The sequence below is a fragment of the Scardinius erythrophthalmus genome (assembly GCF_964197995.2).
Source record: "Scardinius erythrophthalmus genome assembly, chromosome: 12".
In the NCBI taxonomy this organism is placed as follows: Eukaryota; Metazoa; Chordata; class Actinopteri; order Cypriniformes; family Leuciscidae; genus Scardinius; species Scardinius erythrophthalmus.
The window spans coordinates 12,193,537-12,218,238 of record NC_138232.1 but is presented as its reverse complement, the minus strand read 5'-3'; the positions used below and the strand labels follow the sequence as shown (position 1 = coordinate 12,218,238).

The 24,702-nt window shown below is 36.2% G+C and overlaps 1 protein-coding gene across 1 annotated transcript; it reads left to right on the top strand.

Annotated features, from left to right (window-relative positions):
* Positions 1–281: 281 nt before the first annotated feature.
* On the top strand, positions 282–22,110 carry LOC308699138 (transmembrane protease serine 9-like; the record flags this gene model as incomplete). The annotated part of the gene is made up of 22 exons (XM_081379726.1): positions 282–330; positions 500–520; positions 619–787; positions 872–1,140; positions 1,232–1,377; positions 1,584–1,959; positions 2,056–2,166; positions 10,144–10,164; positions 10,265–10,433; positions 10,543–10,811; positions 10,903–11,048; positions 11,347–11,560; positions 11,642–11,675; positions 12,246–12,251; positions 14,716–14,801; positions 17,472–17,492; positions 17,600–17,768; positions 17,877–18,145; positions 18,237–18,382; positions 19,661–19,874; positions 19,956–20,069; positions 21,512–22,110. The coding sequence occupies 22 exons, from the start codon at positions 282–284 to the stop codon at positions 21,514–21,516; spliced, it is 3,024 nt and encodes a 1,007-aa protein (XP_081235852.1). The 3' UTR covers positions 21,517–22,110.
* Positions 22,111–24,702: the final 2,592 nt, after the last annotated feature.

The following is a 24,702-nucleotide window of genomic DNA, read 5'->3' as shown; positions in this document are numbered from 1 at the left end:
TGAACACCTTGCTCCATTCAGACAGAGATTAACAAAACTCATAATCTCTGAAAGCAAAACTTGCATTTAAGATCTTTGTTTAGTGAATTTAGTTCATGTTTAACAGGTCTGCATTGTGAAAACAGGGCAAGGACCAAATAATAATAATAAAAACGGATTAGTGCAACATTAGAGTGATTAGATGAGTGACGAGCAGAGACTGAAGAAGTGAATATAAAAAGGGTTTGTGAGAGGCAAAGAGAATCCATTCTGCAAAAGCAATCAAGAGACGGTTTGAGAAGATGTGGAGGTTAACGTGTGTCAGTTTGGCCCTGCTCTTGTCTGTTCAAGGTAAGGACTTACACTTAATGCTTAACTAAATGTTTCTGCAATGCTCCTCTTTCTTGTGAGGTAATTTAATTTAATTATTTAGTTGGATGGTCATATGCAGCTAAAGTAACGTACATTTAATTTCTCTGGAGTTTCTCTCAAATGTGTACGACTGTCTCTTCCACCACAGGTTCACTTTCTCAGCTGAATGGTAAGAGCTTGTCTCATTCTTCAGATGTTATATATATAGATATAGTCAAAGCACAGAAATATGCATGTGAATAATCTCTCTCTCTTTCTCTCTCATAGTTTGTGGACAAGCCCCTCTAAACACCCGTATTGTGGGGGGTGTGGATGCCTTTGAGGGGTCGTGGCCGTGGCAGGTCAGTCTGCACAGCTCTACCAATGGAGGTCATTTTTGCGGAGGATCCCTCATCAACAATGAATGGGTGCTGACGGCAGCTCACTGTTTACCTAGGTAAGATTCACATCACAACTATTCATCCAAACAGGCTCTGAGAGATCGTTTTTACACTATTGATTCATTTTCACATGTTTTCAGTGTCAGTGCATCCAGTCTCCGTGTGTACTTGGGAAAGAGGACACAGCAGGGAGTCAATACCTATGAAATCAGTAGAAATGTCGTCACAATCATCGTCCACCCGTCCTACGACAGTCAAACCAGCGACAATGACATCGCTCTGCTGCGCTTGTCCTCCGCTGTTACCTTTAATGACTATATTAGACCCGTGTGTCTGGCGGCCCAGAACAGCGTCTTCAGTGCCGGCACCAGCAGCTGGATCACAGGATGGGGAAACATTCAATCTGGAGGTAGAAACACATACAAACTCATTCGTTCACACATACATCTACTCATAACAACACTAATGTATGATTGTGTGTTTGTGTTTACCCTGTTCAGTGAGCCTACCTGCTCCTGGGACTCTGCAGGAAACTATAGTTCCAGTGGTGGCTAATGATCAGTGTAATACTCTGCTGGGTTCTGGATCTGTTACCAACAACATGATCTGTGCTGGTTTATTGGAGGGAGGCAAAGACACCTGCCAGGTACAACAGTCAACCAGATCATTTTTAAGTGTGCACATTAAAACATGCTGCATGTCTGAAAGTCCATTATGTTTTTCTAATATATCTTGACACACAGACGTCTATCTGTGCTTTTTTTTATATATATATGCAGCCTATGTGATTCTTTCTGGCCATGTTTGATGAGAAGTTAGTCCCATAAAGAAAAACCCTCTGTCTTTCTGTAGGGTGACTCTGGAGGTCCAATGGTGAGCAAGCAATGTTTGGTGTGGGTTCAGTCTGGTATCACCAGCTGGGGTTATGGCTGTGCCGATCCCAACGCACCTGGTGTTTACACACGTGTTTCACAGTATGAGAGTTGGATCTCCACCACCATTGTCCAGAATCTCCCAGGATTTGTCGTCTTCAACCCCTCAGGCACATGCCAACCTGTTTCTACGGCCTTACCTGTTTCTACTACATCTCCTACTTCTACCACCTCAACCGCTTCTACCACACCACCTACTTCAACCAACTCACCCACTTCTATGTTGCCTACCATCTCACGACGTTCTACTACTTCAGCAACAACAACTACTACCCTGAGACCTCCACCCAATCAGAGTAACTCTCTCTCACACACTCTACACTCCTGCACACATTTATGCCTCCTTAACACCACTCACTTCTAATGCTTGTTTAAATGTCTTTTTGTTGTAGCCTCAATTTCTTGTAGAAAGAGATGCGGTGAGAGATTTGACATCCGCAACCGTTGCAACTGCAATTATCGCTGCCGCATAAACTGCTGTAGGGATTATGAAAAGCGATGCAGTAAGTCCATATGCACATGCAACTGTTTATGGTGCTTGTTCTGAAATAAAATTCAAATCACTGAATCAGTAAGTTACTCCAGCAATATCACACAATCTCTGTATGTTTTTGTGTCTCTGCAGGGGGTCAAGGGTGGTAACTCTTGGTTGGCACAAGCTTCTACATGGCACAACTCTCTCTCTCTCTCTCTCTCTCTCTCTCCATATATATATGTTTTCTGTTTCTTCATACATTCTATAAGCTGTCCATGTACAGCTTATAGAATAAATATATAAATATTTCTTTAAATCAGCACAAAAGGACTTTATTTTAAATCAAATGTGTCCAAAAACTAAATTTCAAATTCATGTAGCATACAAAGCATACAAAATAATATGAAAAATGTGTATCATAAATATATCAGCATTAAGTGATAATATAATTTGAGTCTGTAATCTGTATCTGTATAAGTAACTAAATAAATACTTTGCATCACATGGTTTGTAAAGTCTTTTGCTGTAATAAATTACACCAACAGGGGACGTTGTTTTACAATTGAAAAGTATCACTAGGACAGTCACATAGAGAAGAATAAACTGATTAAACACATGAATCATTAAACCTTTGGTCAGTGGAGGCTGTTTAGATATTGAGGTACTGCTATGATGAAACACTGGCATGTTCAAACCATTAATGAGTATAGATGTCATTTTACATTAACATTTGTAAAGTAAAGCTTTATTTTCTAACAAAACAGTGACTTACCACCACAAAAAGAAAAAAGAAAAAAAGATTTTCTTATAGTACTGTAGTTGTTGTATTTTTAAACTATGATAAAATTCTGAAAACAACAAGGATAATATCAGTTTTAAGTGGAAACATATCCTAGTGTGTTAACAATGCTAAATACAGCCAAAGGTCATTGTGGACTCATGGGACATTAATAAACACATGTGCAGCATTTTCATTAGAATAACTAAGCTTTTTTGTTAAAGACCTTCATTTTTCCATAATTTTAAAATTGTTGTAAATATACATCTGTGCTTATTTATTTCCTCATTTGTACTATATTATTGTAAATCAATTATATGGAGGCATTCTAAAAATAAAATCCCATTTTAATACATCTGTTAGGATGTGTAAGTGACAAACTACAGTGGATCAAAACTGTATATATATATATATATATATCATCTGTCAAAAGTTTGTAAACATCAAAGTTACACATGAATACCTGTTCTTGTCTTAGGACAACTTTGATTAACTTTTTTGATCCACTTCAAATGTTGAACACTGTATAGAGTAACTAGAATTTTACACTCAACATCTTATAATAATGTTAAAAATTAATACAATAATGATGCATCATGCTGATGATGTTGTGTAGTAGTAAAAATGGCATCAAACAGTAAAAGCTTACTCACGTAAAGCATTCAGTACCGAAACTTGTGGCTATAAATATTGCCATTGTATTAATTACAAGGTAACTAGGAACAAGGATATAATAAATCAGCACGCAATTCACGTAACATCTCACCACACAGCAAACCCACAGCCTTGACACAAAGGATAGTTTGCCACCAGGATTTTCCCGCTACAATAGTTACATTTCAATAAGGTTTAGAAGGGGAAAAAAGATGAATGGCTGACTTGGAAGGGGGAAAATCTTTTAGGAAAGGTAGTTCATGATAAGATTCAGGATGAGGTCATGGTCTATAAGGAAGTAGCAACAAAAAGACTGCCGGCAGTCTTGAATTCATTAGAGGATACACAATTGACTTACTACCAGAATCTGACATTCTGACATTAATTCCTAAAGCAGTGTTTTCTTTAACCTCCAAAGAGTGGAGGTGGCCCAGTACCCTCATAATTTACTCACCCTAATGCCATCCCTGATATATATGACTTTCTCATCTGTGGAACACAAACAGATTATTAGAAAAATAACCTGTCTCTTTGAGTCCATATAATGCAAGCGGACCGGTCCCTCAAAAATGACGATTCAAAAACAACAAACATGGCGGTAATCCATACAACCCCAGCTGACGACAGAAGCGAAACGATATGTGTGAGAGAAAAAAATGTAATGAAGTAATTAGCAATGAATTAATTCATAGACTGATGGATTACTATACTAATATACTAATAAATTACAAAATATTCATGTGTTATTTTAGATTTTATTAATATTTTTGATGTTTTTTTGTCATTTTATTATTTTTATTTCAGTTGTAGTTATTTTAGTAGGCCTACATCAAGTTAAACTAAATGAAAATGTGACATTTTTTGATATATTATTTCAGTCAAAATGTATCTAATTTCAAACTATTTTTTATGGTTTTAGTTAACTTAACTACATTGTGCCATTTAGAGCACTGGAATCCGGATTTGGTAATCTTGAAAAGCATGATGGATTACCTGATCCTGAATAGAAAAACAGGAATTTTAAAAATTCTGATCATTCTGATCCTTATTAAACTTTATGAACAACTTGGGCCAAAGCACCATTGAAAGCAAAAGCGACATAATCATATTTTTCATTCTATTGATGTTAAATATTTTGGTACGTTTCACTTTGAAATTGCTTAAGGCTAATGTTTTACAGTAAGTGGCAGTGCCATTTACTAACAGCTTCAATGTATTTTTGTCATGAAGTTCCTTGAACATCAGAAAGTTTCACTGTACAATGAACTCTTTTATCACAAAAGGTCAAGATTTCTCATGATATCACCCTAACAGTGAACCAGCTTCAGAAAAATACAATCCTCCAAGAAAATTTTAATCTTGACCCCAACTGAACATATGCCAAAACACATACACACAAACATCGCTCAACAAATCTCTAACACGTGGCTATGCATATTTACCAGGTACATAATTACATTGTGTGATGTTACATAGGCACAGTCTTAACATGTTTGTACTGTCTTATTAGCTTTATCTCTACATCCTTAAACAGTCCATTCTCTTGTTGTTCCTGCGATGCTTGTTTGAGCAGCTTTTTCCACACAATGACTTGCTATTTTTAAATTCCTTTGAAATATTCACGTCATTGTAACTGCTTCCATAGTGCGTCATCTCAAATGTACCATATTGACATGAGCTCCATGCATATGGCTTAGAAGAAAAGGATTTCAGGTCCTTTGTATGGTTGTCAGCATCTATTAATAGCTTGGACTCATGCTATACTAAAAGACAAACATTTTTGTAAAGACCTGAAAATAACTGAATGTACAGAATTTTAATTACCGATATTTTGTAGGTTTTGTTGCTAATATTGTTCTGTTATTTATATGGAAAAGCCCTACTAAATAAGCAGTCATTTAGCAGACACTTTAATCCAAAGCAATTTAAAGCTTTCTGAATATGGAAAAAAAAAAAAAAAAACCTGGAGGAACCGGAGCTTCAAGGCAAGTATAGTTATTTTCATTTCCGCAAACTAGCAGTCTTCTAATTACCAGCCCTGGGCTTTAGCCATTGTCACACCTGCCTGTCTGTTCACAATCCAAGAGACTTAAAGTAAAAACAAAATATACCTTTTAGAATGACACCTTTTTAAAGTCACTGTTTTATGAGTGATAATGGGAGAAAACGTTTGCTATGATATGTCAGAATAAGTTCTTGAGATACAATACATTGTGATATTAACTTGTTTTTTGAACTGCATTCTGTGTTAAAAGTTTTAAACGTTGAGGTTTTAATGAATACTTGTATTACTGGTGCTTCGGCATATGGTTGATTCTTTATGTGTTTCAATGTCATGATGCTCAATTTTGTATTTTTTTTTAATCCATAAAAATGCAATTAAATGTTTATTAATATCTGAATAACTTAAGTCTTTTGTCCCCATAAACAATATTTATGTGTGTGTGTGTGTGGGGGGGGGGGGGTACCAAGAAAAAAATTTTTTTAGAGTAAACTAAGTCTTTTCATTAAAATGTGATTAAAATTAACATGAATACAAAAAATATATACCCCCCCCCCCTCATAGTCATCAAGCATAAAATACTGTTTTGTCATCCTTGTGCCCTTGAAAAAAAGTACTACAATAAAGGATAATCTGATTCACACACAACAAAGTAATTCTATGTTTGACGTGTCTTACAGGATTCTACAGTCTCCTCTGAAGCCTTTAGATCTCTGATTAATGAGCGCATTTTAAGACAATTCGATGCTGACAGAAGGCTTATTCTAAGGCCAACTTTCAGGATTCTGTATTCTTTATGTTGCCGGATCTTGTGATTTGTGATTTCACAATTATGTTAGAGGTGAGAGAAATGGAGGGGAACCTGAGAGCCAGACAGATCAGGTCTGCACAGACATTAGACAAACACAAAAAATGTTAAAGAGATCCAAGACACTGTAAAGCATATATATATATATATCATCTGTCAAAAGTTTGTAAACATTACAATTTTTTTATGTTTTTGAAAGGAGTCTCTTCTGCTCATTGCTCACCAAGGCTGCATTTATTTAATTAAAATTACAGTATAATATTGTGAAATAATTACATTATAATTAAACATAATAATTAAATAACATAATTAAAAGAACTTAATGATAACAAAAAGAAAAGTAGTTTATTTATTTTAGTAGGCCTACATCAAGTTAAACTAAATGAAAATGTGACATTTTTTGATATATTATTTCAGTCAAAATGTATCTAATTTCAAGTAACAACTATTTTTTATGGTTTTAGTTAACTTAACTACATTGTGCCATTTAGAGCACTGGAATCCGGATTTGGTAATCTTGAAAAGCATGATGGATTACCTGATCCTGAATAGAAAAACAGAAATTTTAAAAATTCTGATCATTCTGATCCTTATTAAACTTTATGAACAACTTGGGCCAAAGCACCATTGAAAGCAAAAGCGACATAATCATATTTTTCATTCTTTTGATGTTAAATATTTTGGTACGTTTCACTTTGAAATTGCTTAAGGCTAATGTTTTACAGTCAGTGGCAGTGCCATTTACTAACAGCTTCAATGTATTTTTGTCATGATGTTCCTTGAACATCAGAAAGTTTCACTGTACAATGAACTCTTTTATCACAAAAGGTCAAGATTTCTCATGATATCACTCATTTTTTAATGATAACAAAAAGAAAAGTAGTTTATTTATCTGAAAAAAAGTCATTTATTCCTGTGGTTGCAAAGCGAAATTTTCCACATCATTGCTCCACTCTTCTGTCACATGATCATTCAGAAATCATTCTAATATGTTGATTTGCTGCTTAAGAAACATTTTTATTATTATTATCAATGCTGCATACTATGGAAGCTTGTTTCCGCCACAAAATAAAATAAAATAAAAGATAATTGCGACTTTTTATCTCACAATTGCGAGTTTACATCTCGCAATTCTGACTTTATTTCTCAGAATTGCGAGATATAAAGTCAGAATTGCGTGTTTTAAAGTCGCAATTGCGTGTTATAAAGTCAGAATTCTGAGATATAAAGTCAGAATTGCGAGATATAAAGTCAGAATTGCGTGAAATAAAGTCACAATTGCGTGTTATAAAGTCAGAATTCTGAGATATAAAGTCAGAATTGCGAGATATAAAGTCAGAATTGCGTGAAATAAAGTCACAATTGCGTGTTATAAAGTCAGAATTCTGACTTTTTTTCTCGCAATTGCGACTTTATATCACGCAATTCTGACTTTATATCTCAGAATTCTGACTTTATATCACGCAATTGGGAGATATAAAGTCAGAATTGCATGATATAAAGTCGCAATTGCGTGTTATAAAGTCAGAATTGTGAGATATAAACTATTCTGAGGTAAAAAAAAAAAAGTCCGTCTTTTTTCCCCCCCTTAGAATTGGACTTTATATCTCACAATTCTGAGAAAATATGTCAGAGTTGCGAGATATAAACTCGCAATTATGTGTTATAAAGTCAGAATTGCGTGATATAAAGTCAGAATTCTGAGATATAAAGTCAGAATTGCGTGATATAAAGTCGCAATTGCGAGAAAAAAAGTCAGAATTCTGACTTTATAAGACGCAATTGCGACTTTATATCTCGCAATTCTGACTTTATATCTCAGAATTCTGACTTTATATCACGCAATTCTGACTTTATATCTCAGAATTCTGACTTTATTTCACGCAATTCTGACTTTATATCTCGCAATTCTGAGAAATAAAGTCAGAATTGCGAGATGTAAACTCGCAATTGTGAGATAAAAAGTCGCAATTATCTTTTTTTTTTTTTTTTTTTGTGGCGGAAACAAGCTTCCATAGTAAACAGCTGTGCTGCTCAACATTTTTGTGGAAATGGTTATTTTTGCACTACTGAATATAATATTATATGTTAATAATAGCTATAATTTATGAATTATTTTAATAAAACTTGAAAATGACTTGTTTGTTATACTTAATTCAAGATAAAATATTAATGTTTTGATAATATCCATTTCTGATAATCCCAGGTTGATATGGTCACGTAGGCAAGTTCTCATGGCAACGAGAAATAGCTAGATAGAAATAACTATGTCGTTCCCACAATATGATCTCGAGGCCACGACTTCACATCGCATGGCCAGAACATAAGGATGTCGTTACCATGATAAAATGATCTCTTGGCCATGACATATTATCACGTAAACTTTAAATTTAAAGTTTAAATCTAGACTAGACATCTCTTTAGCCAAGCATTCACATTATACATCTCATAACCTTTCACTCCAGTAATATCAGATCAAATGCACATGATTATCTTTGCTTGAAATGTTATGAACAGCAGCTAATCATTTTTCATTTGTTTTTCTGTTTTATCTTGGGATGCCCATCCCGATCAAGGTAACTAGAGAGTATGTGAGCTTCAGTTTGGATCCAGCCTCTTATGAAGACTTCAGATACCCCAACACATGTAAGAACTTCAGATGACACAAACTCTGAATCAACATGTACCAATGCTAAATTTCTATTGTAGGCTAATCATTATGTAATAATCACTTGTAATAATCAACTTGTAATAATCACTTCTAATTTTTCTTCCTAAAATGTATATGATGTTAGCTAACTGCGTGATTTGTATACATTTCTGAAATATATTATTTGAACACAGATATGGAACACAGACTTGGAAACAATATGAATTGCGAAAAGCGCTATTCAAATAAATGTGAATTGAATTGAAGAGAATGACAAAAGATTAAGGAGGAGCATTAATAAAAAGAAAAAGGGCAGGTGAGTGAGTTATGATAGGAGTAATTTGAGAAGCACAACTATATAAAAGGGACTGTAAGAGTCGCATGGTACCAAATTACCACCAGCATCCATTCTGCTAAGAAACAGAGTGACTGTGTGAAGATGTGGAGATCAACGTGTGTGACTTTGATCCTGCTCATGTGTGTAACAGGTAAGGTCTCATGATATATCTATTAAAGCGAAGATAACAAAGACATAATACTATAAACTATAAAAAACTCAGACAAACTATATATAAAGTAAATAAATATTTGTTTTCTTTGTGGTACAGCACATAAGAGCAGTCTAAGGGCTATGAAAATACTCATTACCATTAAACTTACAGTTCAGTAAGTGAATCATGTTGAATCATGAATCATGATATAACTTTTGGTGCTATCGGCTAATAAACAGAACTGCATGCGTCCTGGGGAAGAACAGTTTGGGATTTCTGAACTGCAAAGAACATGAGAGATAATATTTAAATTCCCTTTCTGGGCCATATTCTGTTAATAATCCAAGAACACAAGAAGCCTATAAATGTTTTACTTTGTGAGTCACACCTACTGAAATGTGCTTGCAGGACATGGGGCTAATGTCACTTGTTTAATAGTTGGGGAAAAGAATACTGTTAATTGTGCTTATTGTGTGTAATTAAAACTGTTTGCCCAGAGATGTTTTCCGCATGTTCAGACTCTCAAGTTTAATCTACTATTATTAGAGCAAGGATCTCTGGCAGTGTCATTATTAAGGGAAACGTTTAATTGAATTTTTCTAATTTCTTTCTGCCCTTGCAGGTTCACTTTCTCAACTGAATGGTAAGAGCTTTTCTCTTTCTTCAGATGTCGACATCAAGTCAAATAATTAATGTAGATATGCTAATGTGAACAATCACTCTCCTCTCTTTCTCCGTCATAGTTTGTGGACAAGCCCCTCTAAACACCCGTATTGTGGGTGGTGTGAACGCTCCCGCTGGGTCGTGGCCGTGGCAGGTCAGTCTGCACAGCTCTACCTATGGAGGTCATTTTTGTGGAGGATCCCTCATCAACAATGAATGGGTGCTGACGGCAGCTCACTGTTTACCTGGGTAAAATTCACCCAAACACGCATATTATGCAGTTATTTCGTTTTAATTGGTAAAATTTACTTGGTATATTGTTTTGTTCTTTTCTCACTTTCATGTTCTCTGTATTCAGTGTCAGCACGTCCAGTCTGCGTGTGTACTTGGGAAGGAGGACACAGCAGGGATCCAATGCCAATGAAGTCATGAGAACTGTGAGAACGAAAATCGTTCACAGCTCTTACAACAGCAACACAAATAACAATGACATCGCTCTGCTGCGCCTTTCCTCCACTGTTACCTTCAATAACTATATTAGACCCGTGTGTCTGGCAGCCCAGAACAGCGTCTTCAGTGCCGGCACCAACAGCTGGATCACAGGATGGGGAAACGTTCAATCTGGAGGTAGAAAACACACACAAACTCATAAATTCACATTTGCATCAACTTATAACATCATTTATTTATAATTATGTGTGTGTTTGTGTACGTTCAGTGAACCTACCTGCTCCTGGGACTCTGCAGGAAACTGTGGTTCCAGTTGTGGACAACACTCGATGTAATACTCTGCTGGGTTCTGGATCTGTTACCAACAACATGATCTGTGCTGGTTTAACGCAGGGAGGCAAAGACACCTGCCAGGTACAACAAACCCCAACCAGATTACCACTATCTAAGCTTGTACAGCTAACATGAACATTCAAGATAGCATTTTAAAACCTACTGTATATTTCTGGAATTCACATTGCTCATTTAGTGTAAATGTCTGATGTTGAATAGCTCCAGTAGTGTAAATATACATGAAACACAAGGGCTGTAGTGTTCCTGTGGGGCACAGGTTGGAGTGCGGACCCGGACTGCCATTTACTGTTGCATGTAACTGTCCCATCTTGATTAAACAGTCCATCTCCTTGTTCTTTCTCTTTGTCCCTCTCTGTAGGGTGACTCTGGTGGTCCAATGGTGAGTCAGCAGTGTACAGTGTGGGTTCAGGCTGGTATCACCAGCTGGGGGAATGGCTGTGCCGATCCCAACTCTCCTGGGGTTTACACCCGCGTGTCTCGATATCAGTCTTGGATCACGAACAACATCGGTCAGAACCTGCCGGGATTTGTCACCTTCAACCCCCCAAACTCATGCTCCTCTGCCAGCCGAAGTAAAAGTCTCTCTCAGTTAGCTAAACACATATATCCACTCAAAGCACACTTGTTTGATTAATGCTTGTTTGTATGTGCAGCCTCAACCTCCTGTAGGGGAAGATGCAACGAGAAGTATAACGCTTCAAATCGCTGCAACTGCAATTCTAACTGCACAACAAAATGCTGCAGTGACTATAGACAGCGTTGTGCCGGTAAGCCCAAACACATTCATTTCCATAATACACAAACAAACACAAACATACTTTATTTATTAGAGTTGCTGTCTTAAAAGTAAAATATCAAACCACGTGGCATCTGCAAACAAATGGTGCTAGTCACTTTCCCAGATTACTTTACTTTTTTTGCAATTACTTTTAATTGACTATTCTTGAGGTGATTGTTAATGGACGTATGAACTTGAAGTCAGTGTTTTTGTCTTCATTTTGAACAGTATATCTATTGTTTTGTATAATATTCATTTAAAACCTAACAAAAGTTATTTTTGTGAAATGTCTTGCTTTAGAAATGTTTATTTAAAAAAAATGCCACTTGCTTTGATTTTTTTATATATCATGCCGATATACAGATCCAAATATATTTTACACCATTACATGCATTAAACATACTTTGCTTGTCGAAAAAGTGAAGACCAAAAGTATCTCTTTCTTGCTCCTACTCACTTTTGTTTTTGTGTCTCTGCAGTGTGAAGTATGTCTTAACTCCCTGGATTATTCAAAAACAGGCTAATAAGCACCTCACTTGCACACAAGTCAGGTGATAAAAGATCTTTATCTGCCTGTTCTGCCAAAGATTTTACTTCAGCGCTGCTTTGGAAACGTTGCACAGTGCAAACAGTCTGTCAAAGATCTGCTGCACTGACTTCACTCAGGGGTGTAAATGTATGTTATGTTCAACATAAATTTAACAACAGCACTTTACCTCACTCCATTAGTAGTCTATTTTTACCTCTCTCTCTCTTTTGATTTTCTCCCATTCCAGTTGTAGCATGTAACCAGCTTAATTGTAGACACTTAAAACTTTTTTTCTTCATTTGGCATATGCACATTTCTTATATAAAAATGTAATATCTGATAATGACTTGGAATTTAAAATTGATTGTGATTGCATTTCTGCTGACAAATAAGTGGGTATTACTTTGAGTTTAAATTCATATTTATTTCACTGAATTATTGAACGTATGTAATTATATTAAGCAATGTATAATGATATGTCATTGCTTTATCAGAATCAATAAATACTTCAAAACACAGTTTTAATTATGTTTTATTAACAAAGTTCGGGAGGAACATCCATCCGCCACCTCACTATTGGCTGCTTCCTATCCCAGTCAGGGATAGGGGGAGTAGCTACTCTGTGTTCAGACCAAATTTTTGGCTCTGAGCCCTCCGCAGGACAGCACGCCAGCATGCCTGAGAAACTCTTGCTTGTATACTCTTGTGTATTGTATGTTCATTTTTCGTGCTTTCTTGTCGTTCGTGCGTCATCTTCCATTTATTTTTTGCAAGTCATTATTTTGCTTCACTTACTCTTGCATTGCGTTTGTGCATTTCTGAGCAATGAAGGGAGGGGTGTGTTTGTTTGGATTGAAAATTTCAACAGTGTTCAACAACAATTTTAAAATTGCATACTGCACCTTTAAAGGGATAGACCACGTTTTCTTTCCGAGTTCACATAGTAGCTGTAAAACTTGTAAAAAGCATTCACTTCCTCATAGAACTCATTGGAAGTCTTGTTATTGGAATACAATTTATTTGAGAAAGTCAAGACAATTTTGGGGCAGAGCATAAAACCAGAATGACTAATGCTAAAATTCAAGTTTAGTGTCAGTGTCCAGACACTAGTCTGATGCTGAAAAGATGGCGTTTAACAAACCAAATATGGAGGAGCCTTTGTTAGATCTAGGATAAGGATGATCTAGAAGGAACAAAATTTAGCCTTCTTCCTTTACATTGAATGACTGTTACTGAATACACAATATTAAAAAATTATGTGTTCAAATTATGCTCAACCAACCAACACTGAGTAAAAGGAACTTCATAATTTGTTACATTGATTAATTGCTCCAATTACATGAATAGTAGTATTGGAACCAATTAAACTTATCTATTTCAGTTAAAATCCACAGATATCATCATAGCATATGCTAAACGTAACTTATTTAGCTCATAAATTTAATGAACAAGTAGGATATTACATTTGTCAGTGACATTAACACAGCCATTGCTTACAGGCTCAATGTAGTGTTTATACCTTCATGTATCTATACTCTTCAGCACAATGATTACCATAAAAATTTCAAACCTAACCCTAACATTTGACATTTTCAATATTATCAAGACTATTTACAAGTTACTACAAATTATACAACTTTTTTTAAATTAAAGTGTAAGCAGCAAACTATCAGACTAACTTACCCTAAAACTGATTTGTTGCATACAAGGCCATATCTAAAATTGTTCATTTTCAGCTTTTGTTTTTGTACCTTGAGCCTGATTTCAACAGAAACTGACTCAGTTATCTGTAAATCTTTTATGAGTAATAATGGTTGCCATCTGACAATAAGTTTCCACACCTAATCATTCACTACAGCCCATTGTCTGTGTCTGAAAATAAAGGGCATTATTGTCATGGCTTAGTATGTTTTTTTTTTCTTTATGCATGTTACCAGAAATAAAGCAAGAAAAGAAAGACTAAAAGAAAAAAGACAGAAAGAATGTGTTGTCATGATGTCTTAAGATATTTTCCTTTGCCATTCCACATTTTTGCTTTTTCTTCTGAAATACACTTTGTTGGGCCAGTTTGAAATTCTTTTGAAAAATGATGAAAAATGATGAACTATCAAATGAGCAGAAAGTTATCTGTGACTTCTCTGACAAGGACCTAGTAGATGTTTCCTGTTGCATATCTGAACAATCATACCTTAACGATGCCTACAACAAGTACAGACTGAAAAATGTTCTCAGTGAAGAGTGGTTATTTGCTTGTTATCTTTGGCATAAAAGAATGTGAAGAATGAAACAGAGTGACAAAAAGAGGACGTGCATTACGAGAAAAGAAGTGGGCAGGTGAGTGAGTGAGTGACAAGAAGAGTAATTTGAGAAACACATATAAAAGGGACTGTAAGAGTCACTTTGTACCAAACTACCATCAGCATCCATTCTGCTAAGGAACAGAGTGACTGTGTGAAGATGTGGAGATCAACGTGTGTGACTTTGATCCTGCTAATGTGTGTAAAAGGTATGGTCTCATGATATATCTATTAAAGCGAAGGTAACTGCAAAGACATAATAGGCTACTAAAAAGTGAATATATTTTAGTTTTTTTTTGTGGCACAGGACAAGGGCAATGAAAATAATGACTCATAACAGAGTCTTTTATAGATTTTTACTTTTGATATTTAACCATTTGAAGTGTGCGATCGCACCGATGTGATTAAAATGTTCAGTGTGTCACGTTATCAACTGCTAAATTAAAATCTGCGTTTGCGCTTTGGCTGTCAGCGCTAGTCATCTATAGCCTCAACACAACTGTTCTGTGTTTTTAACCATATAGCCTAATGTTTGTTTTATGTTTCTGACATTTAAATATAGATAGGCCTAAGTACTAGCAAAAAAATGTGTATAGTTTGTTAAATATAGGCTACACTGATGACTGTAGAAGCGGCAATAATATATTGGCTATCGATAGGCTATTGAATAGTGCCCCAAAGGTGTCATTATAAAGTTTTAATGTAAATAATAATAATAGTTAAGCCTATTTTTATTTGAGGTTATAGTTTTTCCACATTGAAACAGTTTTGCTGTAAGAACCAAGTGGTGCAACTTAAAAATAAGCACATGACTTACTCATTAACATGAAATTTGCAGTTCAGTAAAGTACAGGCAGTGCCCTTGAAGTGGGGACATTGGAGGGAGCAGGACACTTGCTGATTAGCTGTTCTTATGACAGGAATTTCTTATTATTGCAACATAACTGTTGCAAATAAATATATTTATAGAATCACCAATATAATGTTTAAATAAGTTTCATAAATAAGAAATGTGTTAGGTAATGCAGGGTCCAAAGATGAGACTGCACATTTTTAAGTTGAGAGCAGAGAAATACACTCACACAGACACATATAACGCATAGACTATTTTTTTTTTAAATCTTTTTTTTATATACATAAAATGTGTATATATTTGTGTGTGAGAGTGTATTTCTCTGCTCTCAACTTTAATCTCATCTTTGAAGTTTGGACCCTGCATTACCTGACGCACTTTACTTATAAACTTATTTAAACATGAAATGGGTGACTCTATAATTGGAGATACATTTCAAAAAGTTAAAGTCCCCCTGTAGACAATAATTCCATCCTTTAAAACTCATCTTTGATCACAAAAATGACTTTGTGGTGGTAAATTAAAAGCAATATGCAGTGATGTCAAATTCGCGTTGCATTGTGGTATGGAGCTGCCTGACGTGTAGGCTACATATCAGACTCGCTCCCTCTGTCAAATTCGAGGGGTCGATGACTAATTAGGCAACATCGTTACTCTTCCTTGGTAACAGAATTAACCATTTTAAACTTTTTAGCGAAAAACTCCACTTGCTAGCATAAATGCTAAGAGCATCTGGGAATGAAATCATGATTATAAGACTTTTAAACAATTAACCCACTGTGTGATCAGTGATCAATTCTGTTTTCCCCTTGATATTGTGGTAACAATTTTGACGTTTAACAAAATAATTATTGGTGTAAGAACTTTTTAGATTAAAATATTTTCTCAGGCAGAACACACATACCTTTCAGTGCTTCAGATCTTATCAGTGAGATAAAGTGACATCATTTTCTGTAGGCCTATCTTACATAGGCTAGTTAGAGATAATGACTTTGGACACCAAATGTACCTGCAATCAAAGAATCACCCACATGACACAAATGTGTGAAATATAGGCTATCACGAACAAAACAAAACAATTAATCGTGAAGGCATAGTTGTTCACTTTCGTATGGAACCCGAAATTTCGTAAATCTTCGCAACACAAATTAGCCTAAATCTTTCTGCCCCTCCATTGGGAGCATAGTCAAGGTCCAGAACGATAGTAAAGATATCATAAAAGTAATCCATGTGACTCGAGTGGTTTAACCTCAATTTTATATAGCAACGCGAGTGATTTTATTTACAAAATTATATTATCCAAAGTGCGTTTGGCAGCACAATACGCATGCGTCGTGGTGCTCCCCCTTCTGGGTTGCAGGTCAATATTTTTGTAAATAAAGTGGTAAATTGTTGTTGTTGTTGTTGTTGTTGTTGTTGTTGTTGTGTGTGTGTGTGTGTGTGTGTGTGTGTGTGTGTGTGTGTGTGTGTGTGTGTGTGTGTGTGTGTGTGCGTGCGTGTGTGTGCAAAGTAACAATGCCTTTTCACACTTTGACTGAATTAAAAAAATTAGCAGTGTAGCCTACATCCAGGTTCACAGTGACTATTTTTACATAAGATTCAAAGCAAAAAAGGTTTGTGAGATAATCTGATAAATTCTCTTTCTGGGCAACATTCTTTTAATAATCCAAAAAATATTTATTTCTTTTGTTACTTTTACAGAAACCTATTATTACTGTGAAGCTGCTTTGATGCAACCTATGTTGTGAAAAGCGCTATATAAAAAAACTTGACTTGACTTATAGATGTTTTATATTGTGAGCCACACCTACTGTACCATTGCATATGGAATGTACTTGCAGCATGTCTCTTGTTGAATAGGGAAAGAAGGCTGATTTAAACCTGTTCGCCCAGAGATGTTTTCCGCATGTTCAGTTGCACAAGTTTAATCTACCATTTATCAGAGCAAGGATTTCTGGCCGTGTCATTATTAAGGAAAACATCAAAATTAATTATTCTAATGTGCACTTTATTTCTGCCCTTGCAGGTTCACTTTCTCAACTGAATGGTAAGAGCTTTTCTCTTTCTTCAGATGTCGACATCAAGTCAAATAATTAATGTAGATATGCTAATGTGAACAATCACTCTCGACTCGCCTCTCTTTCTCTGTCATAGTTTGTGGACAAGCCCCTCTAAACACCCGTATTGTGGGGGGTGTGAACGCTCCCGCTGGGTCGTGGCCGTGGCAGGTCAGTCTGCACAGCTCTACCTATGGAGGTCATTTTTGTGGAGGATCCCTCATCAACAATGAATGGGTGCTGACGGCAGCTCACTGTTTACCTAGGTAAAATTCACATCAAAACACGTTTTTAATTTGTATTTATTTATTGGTAGAAGATACTTGGCATATTGTTTTGTTCTTCTCACTTACATGTACTCTGACTGTATCTAGTGTGACCTTATCCAGTCTGCGTGTGTACTTGGGAAGGAGGACACAGCAGGGATCCAATGCCAATGAAGTCATGAGAACTGTGAGAACGAAAATCGTTCACAGCTCTTACAACAGCAACACAAATGACAATGACATCGCTCTGCTGCGCCTTTCCTCCACTGTTACCTTCAATAACTATATTAGACCTGTTTGTCTGGCAGCCCAGAACAGCGTCTTCAGTGCCGGCACCAACAGCTGGATCACAGGATGGGGAAACATTCAATCTGGAGGTAGAAAACACACACAAACTCATAAATTCACATTTGCATCAACTTATAACATCATTTATTTATAATTATGTGTGTGTTTGTGTACGTTCAGTGAACCTACCTGCTCCTGGGACTCTGCAGGAAACTGTGGTTCCAGTCGTGGACAACACTCGATGTAATACTCTGCTGGGTTCTGGATCTGTTACCAACAACATGATCTGTGCTGGTTTAACGCAGGGAGGCAAAGACACCTGCCAGGTACAACAAACCCCAACCAGATTATTACTACTGTTAGGGGTTATTACTACAGTTTAGGACCCAAGGACCAGATGTTTGAAAGAAGACCCCGAGACAGAAATATAAAAAATTTAAGAAAAGTTTTACTGAAGATAGTTTGCAGTTTCCTCAGCAGAAGTCAGCTTCAAGACTCACACAGGAGTTCGTAGGTCGCCCCGCTTACAGTTACAAAGATCACAGCAGTTATACCATTTCCAAGGTCTAAGCTACGTCGTTGCTTACAGGTTGAATGATTCTCATTGGCTAAGAAATAGATAAATATAGTCATTTTCCACACATATACAGATAGACTGAAGCATATCTCCATAGATTATGCAGCTGACACTCGGACCCTGAAGTTAGGCACGTCGTGACCTTCCAGGTCGCAGATTTGGGTTGCTGGGCGCCAGCATGTCCCGAACAACAACTAAGTCAATCTCCAATAATGCCAGTGGTTCCTTAACCTGTAACCAAGAAGACTAACACACACACACACACCGACACAGTTCCGAGGTTGGATTTGGCCAGGCTCTAACTATAAACAGGAGTCCTGTCTCAAAACATCAAGATAACAAGTTCTTTCTCTCAAGGATAGGACACTTTAGTCTAAATGGAAAACATAGGCTTTAACTGAAAAATGGTCCCTTAAACTATTGGCTTCAATGACACCTATTTGTTTTAACTAGTTGAAGACCTTTCTCAAACACAAAACATCTCCCTATTTCATTTCTGGAAGCCGGGCTAAATAAGCAAGCACTGTTACTGCATTAAGATATCAAATACAGACATTAAAGAATACATGAAAAGAACATTTCAGTGATCACACTGGTAACTTCTATAACAAAGTAAAATCTCCAGTGAAGTCATTCAACTCATTTGATATTTAGAAGGAAACATATTGATTAATACCTTGATTATAATCCCTCATTACATATACAGTACATTGAAGCAGCAGTTGATTCCAATCCACCCCCTTCACTACAAGTAATCTAAGCTTGTACAGCTACCATGAACATTCAAGATAGCATTTTAAAACCTACTGTATATTTCTGGAATTCACATTGCTCATTTAGTGTAAATGTCTGATGTTGAATAGCTCCAGTGTAAATATACATGAAACACAAGGGCTGTAGTGCTCCTGTGGGGCACAGGTTGGAGTGCGGACCCGGACTGCCATTTACTGTTCCATGTAACTGTCCCATCTTGATAAAATAGCACCCCAACCATCTCCTTGTTCTTTCTCTTTGTCCCTCTCTGTAGGGTGACTCTGGTGGTCCAATGGTGAGTCAGCAGTGTACAATGTGGGTTCAGGCTGGTATCACCAGCTGGGGGTATGGCTGTGCCGATCCCAACATTCCTGGGGTTTACACCCGCGTGTCTCGATATCAGTCTTGGATCACGAACAACATCGGTCAGAACCTGCCGGGATTTGTCACCTTCAACCCCCCAAACTCATGCTCCTCTGCCAGCCGAAGTAAAACTCTCTCTCACACACCTACACACATATATCCACTCAAAGCACACTTGTCTGATTAATGCTTGTTTGTATGCGCAGCCTCAACCTCCTGTAGGGGAAGATGCAATGAGAAGTATAACGCTTCAAATCGCTGCAACTGCAATTCTAACTGCACAACAAAATGCTGCAGTGATTATAGACAGCGTTGTGCCGGTAAGCCCAAACACAATCATTTCCATAATACACAAAGAAACACAAACATAATTCACTTATAAAAGAGTTGTTGCCTTAAAAGCAAACTATCAAACCATGTGGCATCTGCAAACAAATGGTGCTAGTCACTTTCCCAGATTACTTTACTTTTTTGCAATTACTTGAGGTGATTGTTAATGGAAGTAAGTCAGTGCTTTTGTCTTCATTTTGAAAAGTATATCTATTGTTTTATATTCATTGCATGAGTTCACCTACCTATTCAGCGTGTTATCCTCTTTTTAAAATTTGCGCCCTGTTGACTTCAATGGGGCAAGTACTAAACCTGCTTTTAGCCTCTTAACATCCTTGATGTGTCATTACAAGTGCACAGGTCATGTGAGTGATTCCTTTTAGAGTTAAAGGAGAACTCCGGTCAATTTTAACATTGAGCTCATTTTATTGTACATTTGGAGTGCTGTCAATACAGAGAACAACGACAAAAATCGGTGTTGCCTACACCGAGTTATTCTATTTTTAAAATTTGCACCCTGTTGACTTCAATAGGGCAAGTACTAAACCTGCTTTTAGCCTCTTAACATCCTTGATGTGTCATTACAAGTGCACAGAAAATGTGAGTGATTCCTTCTGAGTGAACACGAGTGGATCTGACTGCAGTAAATGTGAAAGATATGTATAAAAATGATGTTATTTAAGCCAGCGCAAATACCTGTGTTTACATCCTGTTTTCGGTTGAAGTCCAAAGTAATCGATTGCCGAGTTCACACGCTCATAGGTTTAGTCACGCGCGTGAACTCGACAATCGACTACTTTGAACTTCAACCGAAAACAGGATGTAAATACAGGTTTGAGCGCTGACTGAATTAACTTCATTTTTATTCATATTTTTCACATCTACTGCAGTCAGATTCACCGTGTTAACTCTAAAGGAATCACTCACATTGGCTGGGCATTTGTAATGACACATCAAGGATGTTAAGAGGCTAAAAGCAGTCAATAGGGTGCAAATTTTAAAAAGAGGACAACATGGTGTAGGCAACACCGATTTTTGTCGTTGTTCTCTGTATTGACAGCACTCCAAATTTACCAAAAAAAATGAGCTCAATGTTAAAATTGACCGGAGTTCTCCTTTAAAGGTTAAAAGTAAACTAACTTGACGGGACTGAATGTTTTAGGCTCCTCCCGAACCTACGTTTGGAACCTCATTTTCAACCTAAAATTCTTGAAATGTCTTGCTTTAAAAAAAAAAAAACATTTAAAATAAATGCCACTTGCTTTGATATGTTTTATTATTTGATTATTACCATTTTATTTGGTTGGCTATGTTTTATTACTGCACACCATAACATGCATTAAACATAGACTACACTTTGCATGTCCAAAAAGTGAAGACCAAAATTAACTCTTTCTTGCTCCAACTCACTTTTGTTTTTGTGTCTCTGCAGTGTGAAGTATGTCTTAACTCCCTGGATTATTCAAAAACAGGCTAATAAGCACCTCACTTGCACACAAGTCAGGTGATAAAAGATCTTTATCTGCCTGTTCTGCCAGAGATTTTACTTCAGCGCTGCTTTGGAAACGTTGCACAGTGCAAACAGTCTGTCAAAGATCTGCTGCACTGACTTCACTCAGGGGTGTAAATGTATGTTGTTTATGTTCAATATAAGTTTAATAACAGTACTTACCTCACTCCATTAGTAGTCTATTATTACCTCTCTCTTTTGTTTTTCTCCCTTTCCAGTTGTAGCATGTAACCAGCTAGATTAATTGTAGACACTTTTTTTCTTAATTTAGATTATTTTTTATGTACATTTCTTATATATGAATAGGGTATATATAACAATGACATGGAATTTAAATTTGATGTCTTCATTTGTGATCACAGTATGTTTCTGCTGAACAATTACTGGGAATTTCTTTGAGTTTAAATTCATATTTATGTCACTAAATTCTTGAACAGATTATCCAGAATATTATATCGTTTTTATAATAAGCAATGTATGTATAATGATATCATGGATTTGATAAGAATCATTAAATACTTTTAAACACTGTCTGTCTTTTAATGCTGTAATAAACAGGGAGCAATGTGAGCACCGGTAGATACTTACTACATAGCCTACATATCATAACACAAATTGTGTTGCTGCGTCCCAATTCGCATACTATCCGTCCCAAATAATATTTGAAAATAGAATTAGTAGGCTGTTCCAAAGACACCCGGATGGTATTTCCGGTCAGAATCCGGAGTGCAGATCGATGCGCACTCTAATAAAGGTGATGATACACAGGGCAACTTTTTGAGCAATGTTGCTGGGCAATCTTGCCGACTCTGAGCAATTGTTGCTTGGGCACTTTCCCATTGAAAATGGATAATGTATTCAGGGCCGGATCTAGACATTTGGAGGCCCTAGGCAAAATTCATGTTGGAGGCCCCCCCACCCCCAATAAAACACACTTGAAACAAATATGATTCCTAACCTTTTTATTTATACAACATTTAACTTTAAATTTAGTATATTTTTACTTACACAGTACATAAGTTTGGACAAATTACTATTTGTAATGTTTTTGAAAGAAGTCTATAAATCCTCATCAAGCCTGGATTTATTTGATCAAAAATACAGAAAAATAATATAGTGAAATATTATTACAATTTAAAATAATGGTTTTCTATTTTACTAGGCTATACTTTAAAATATATTTCTGTGATGCAAAGCTGAATTTAGTGTCACGTGATCCTTCAGAAAACTGATTTATTATCAAATGTTAGAAATGGTGCTTAATATTTATTTTATAACATGTGATACTTTTTTTCATGATTCTTTGATTATTAAAAAGTTCTTTTAAAAAAGTCTTCAATATCACTTTTATAAATTTAACACATCCTTGCTGAATATTCCTGTTTTTTTTCTGTATTTTTGATCAAATAAATGCAGGCTTGTAGCATAATAATAAACTTCTTTCAAAAACATTAAAAATAGTAATGGGTCCAGACTTGTTACTGGTAGCCTATCAAACTTTATCTAAGCTAATCTCTTTTTTGTTTAATGAAGATGTTATTGTTCTTGTTGTTATTTTGCTGTTTTATTCAGTTTATTCACAGTTCCAGAATACAACTTCAGTAGATGAACATGAACGTGCTTTTATAATTTGTCTGCGTTATGGGCAGGATTTTTCCCTCCCATTTAATCAATAATGACTGCAGATATTGTCATATTATTAATATCAGTAATATGTTATTATGTATTGCATTGCTACCTTAAATATGCTATACACAAATCAAGTGGAAGAGAAAGACACGATCGCTACTGAGCAGGAAAAAAAATCTAAACTAATATTCGTATAGGCTATGATGTCAGGGTATTATCTAATCATCAGCATCAGAATATAGAAGATAGACCCATATGAGATCCTTTATTTGAAACATTTAAAAATGTTGCAGTGTGTTGGTTTTTTAACTTTGAATACAAACGTCTTGTCTTTTACTTTTGTAGCTTTTTTACTAGTCAGCTCTGGACGCGATGTTATTCACTGATTGTACGCGCAAATTCAAAGCGTCGCGTCTGGGCACGTTAATGACGCTCGCGCTCTTTTAAACTCACAAAGCGGTGAATGATTTTTCCAGAAATGACGCTGATCTACAGTAGCCCACAAGTTTATATTTAAAATACATTGCAATCACACCAAAATCGATGACCTGCATTACGAGCTGTGCTTCTTTGCGTGCCTATTTCTGCTTTTGCTTCGCACTCGCAGCACCTGATGGATGCGTTCGTTGACCGCCTCTGATCGCCTCTGACGTCCCCTCGGACTAAACTGGCTGGCGCCTCTATACAGTCATGGGCTGGCGTTAATGTGACGTAATGTAACAGTCTATGGTTAAGATAAACATCGTTACTATTTTTAGTTGATTAATAGGCTACATTTTGAAATAAATTGTAGATAGGACATTTAGGCTAAATTTTCTTTTTTTTTTGTCCCTCTGTCTGGGCCCCATCCCGCCAATCGGGCCCTAGGCACGTGCCTAGTTTGCCTTTGCGTTAATCCGGCTCTGAATGTATTTCTATCTGGATAATTTAGCCCACAACCCATCGCGCGTTGGACAGGGATTCGGTTAGAACTACAAACACGAGTGAAAAGTGTTAAACTACATGGAGGACGGAGACCGGCGGTTATGTAAGGTAACGTAAGGTATCTTTATATCATACCCGCAGGTAAATTTGTTTTGCAGATAAAAGAAGAATTCGGTCATCCAAAAAAAAAAAAAAGAGAGATAAAGGGGTTTGATTGAGTAATTATCAGTATCTAACCTGACGAAAATTGATTTATTCAATGTTGTCTACAGTACATAATATTGCATATGTGAACTTTTGTAAAGATACGTTTAATCATTAACTTTTAAATGCATCATTAGGCATATATTCAAATTGCAAACACATGAGGCTCCGCATGAAAGACCCACGACTGATGAACGTGCAACTATTTCTCTCTGAAACGGTAGGAAATTAAATTAGATTGAATGGAGGATTTTAACTGTGACAAGATGATTGACAGGGCAGTTTACGGTGACAGGATGCAGGGCTCTCAAGTTTTGCAGATGGACAAGAGCATTAATAGGGACTGGCACTTAAGA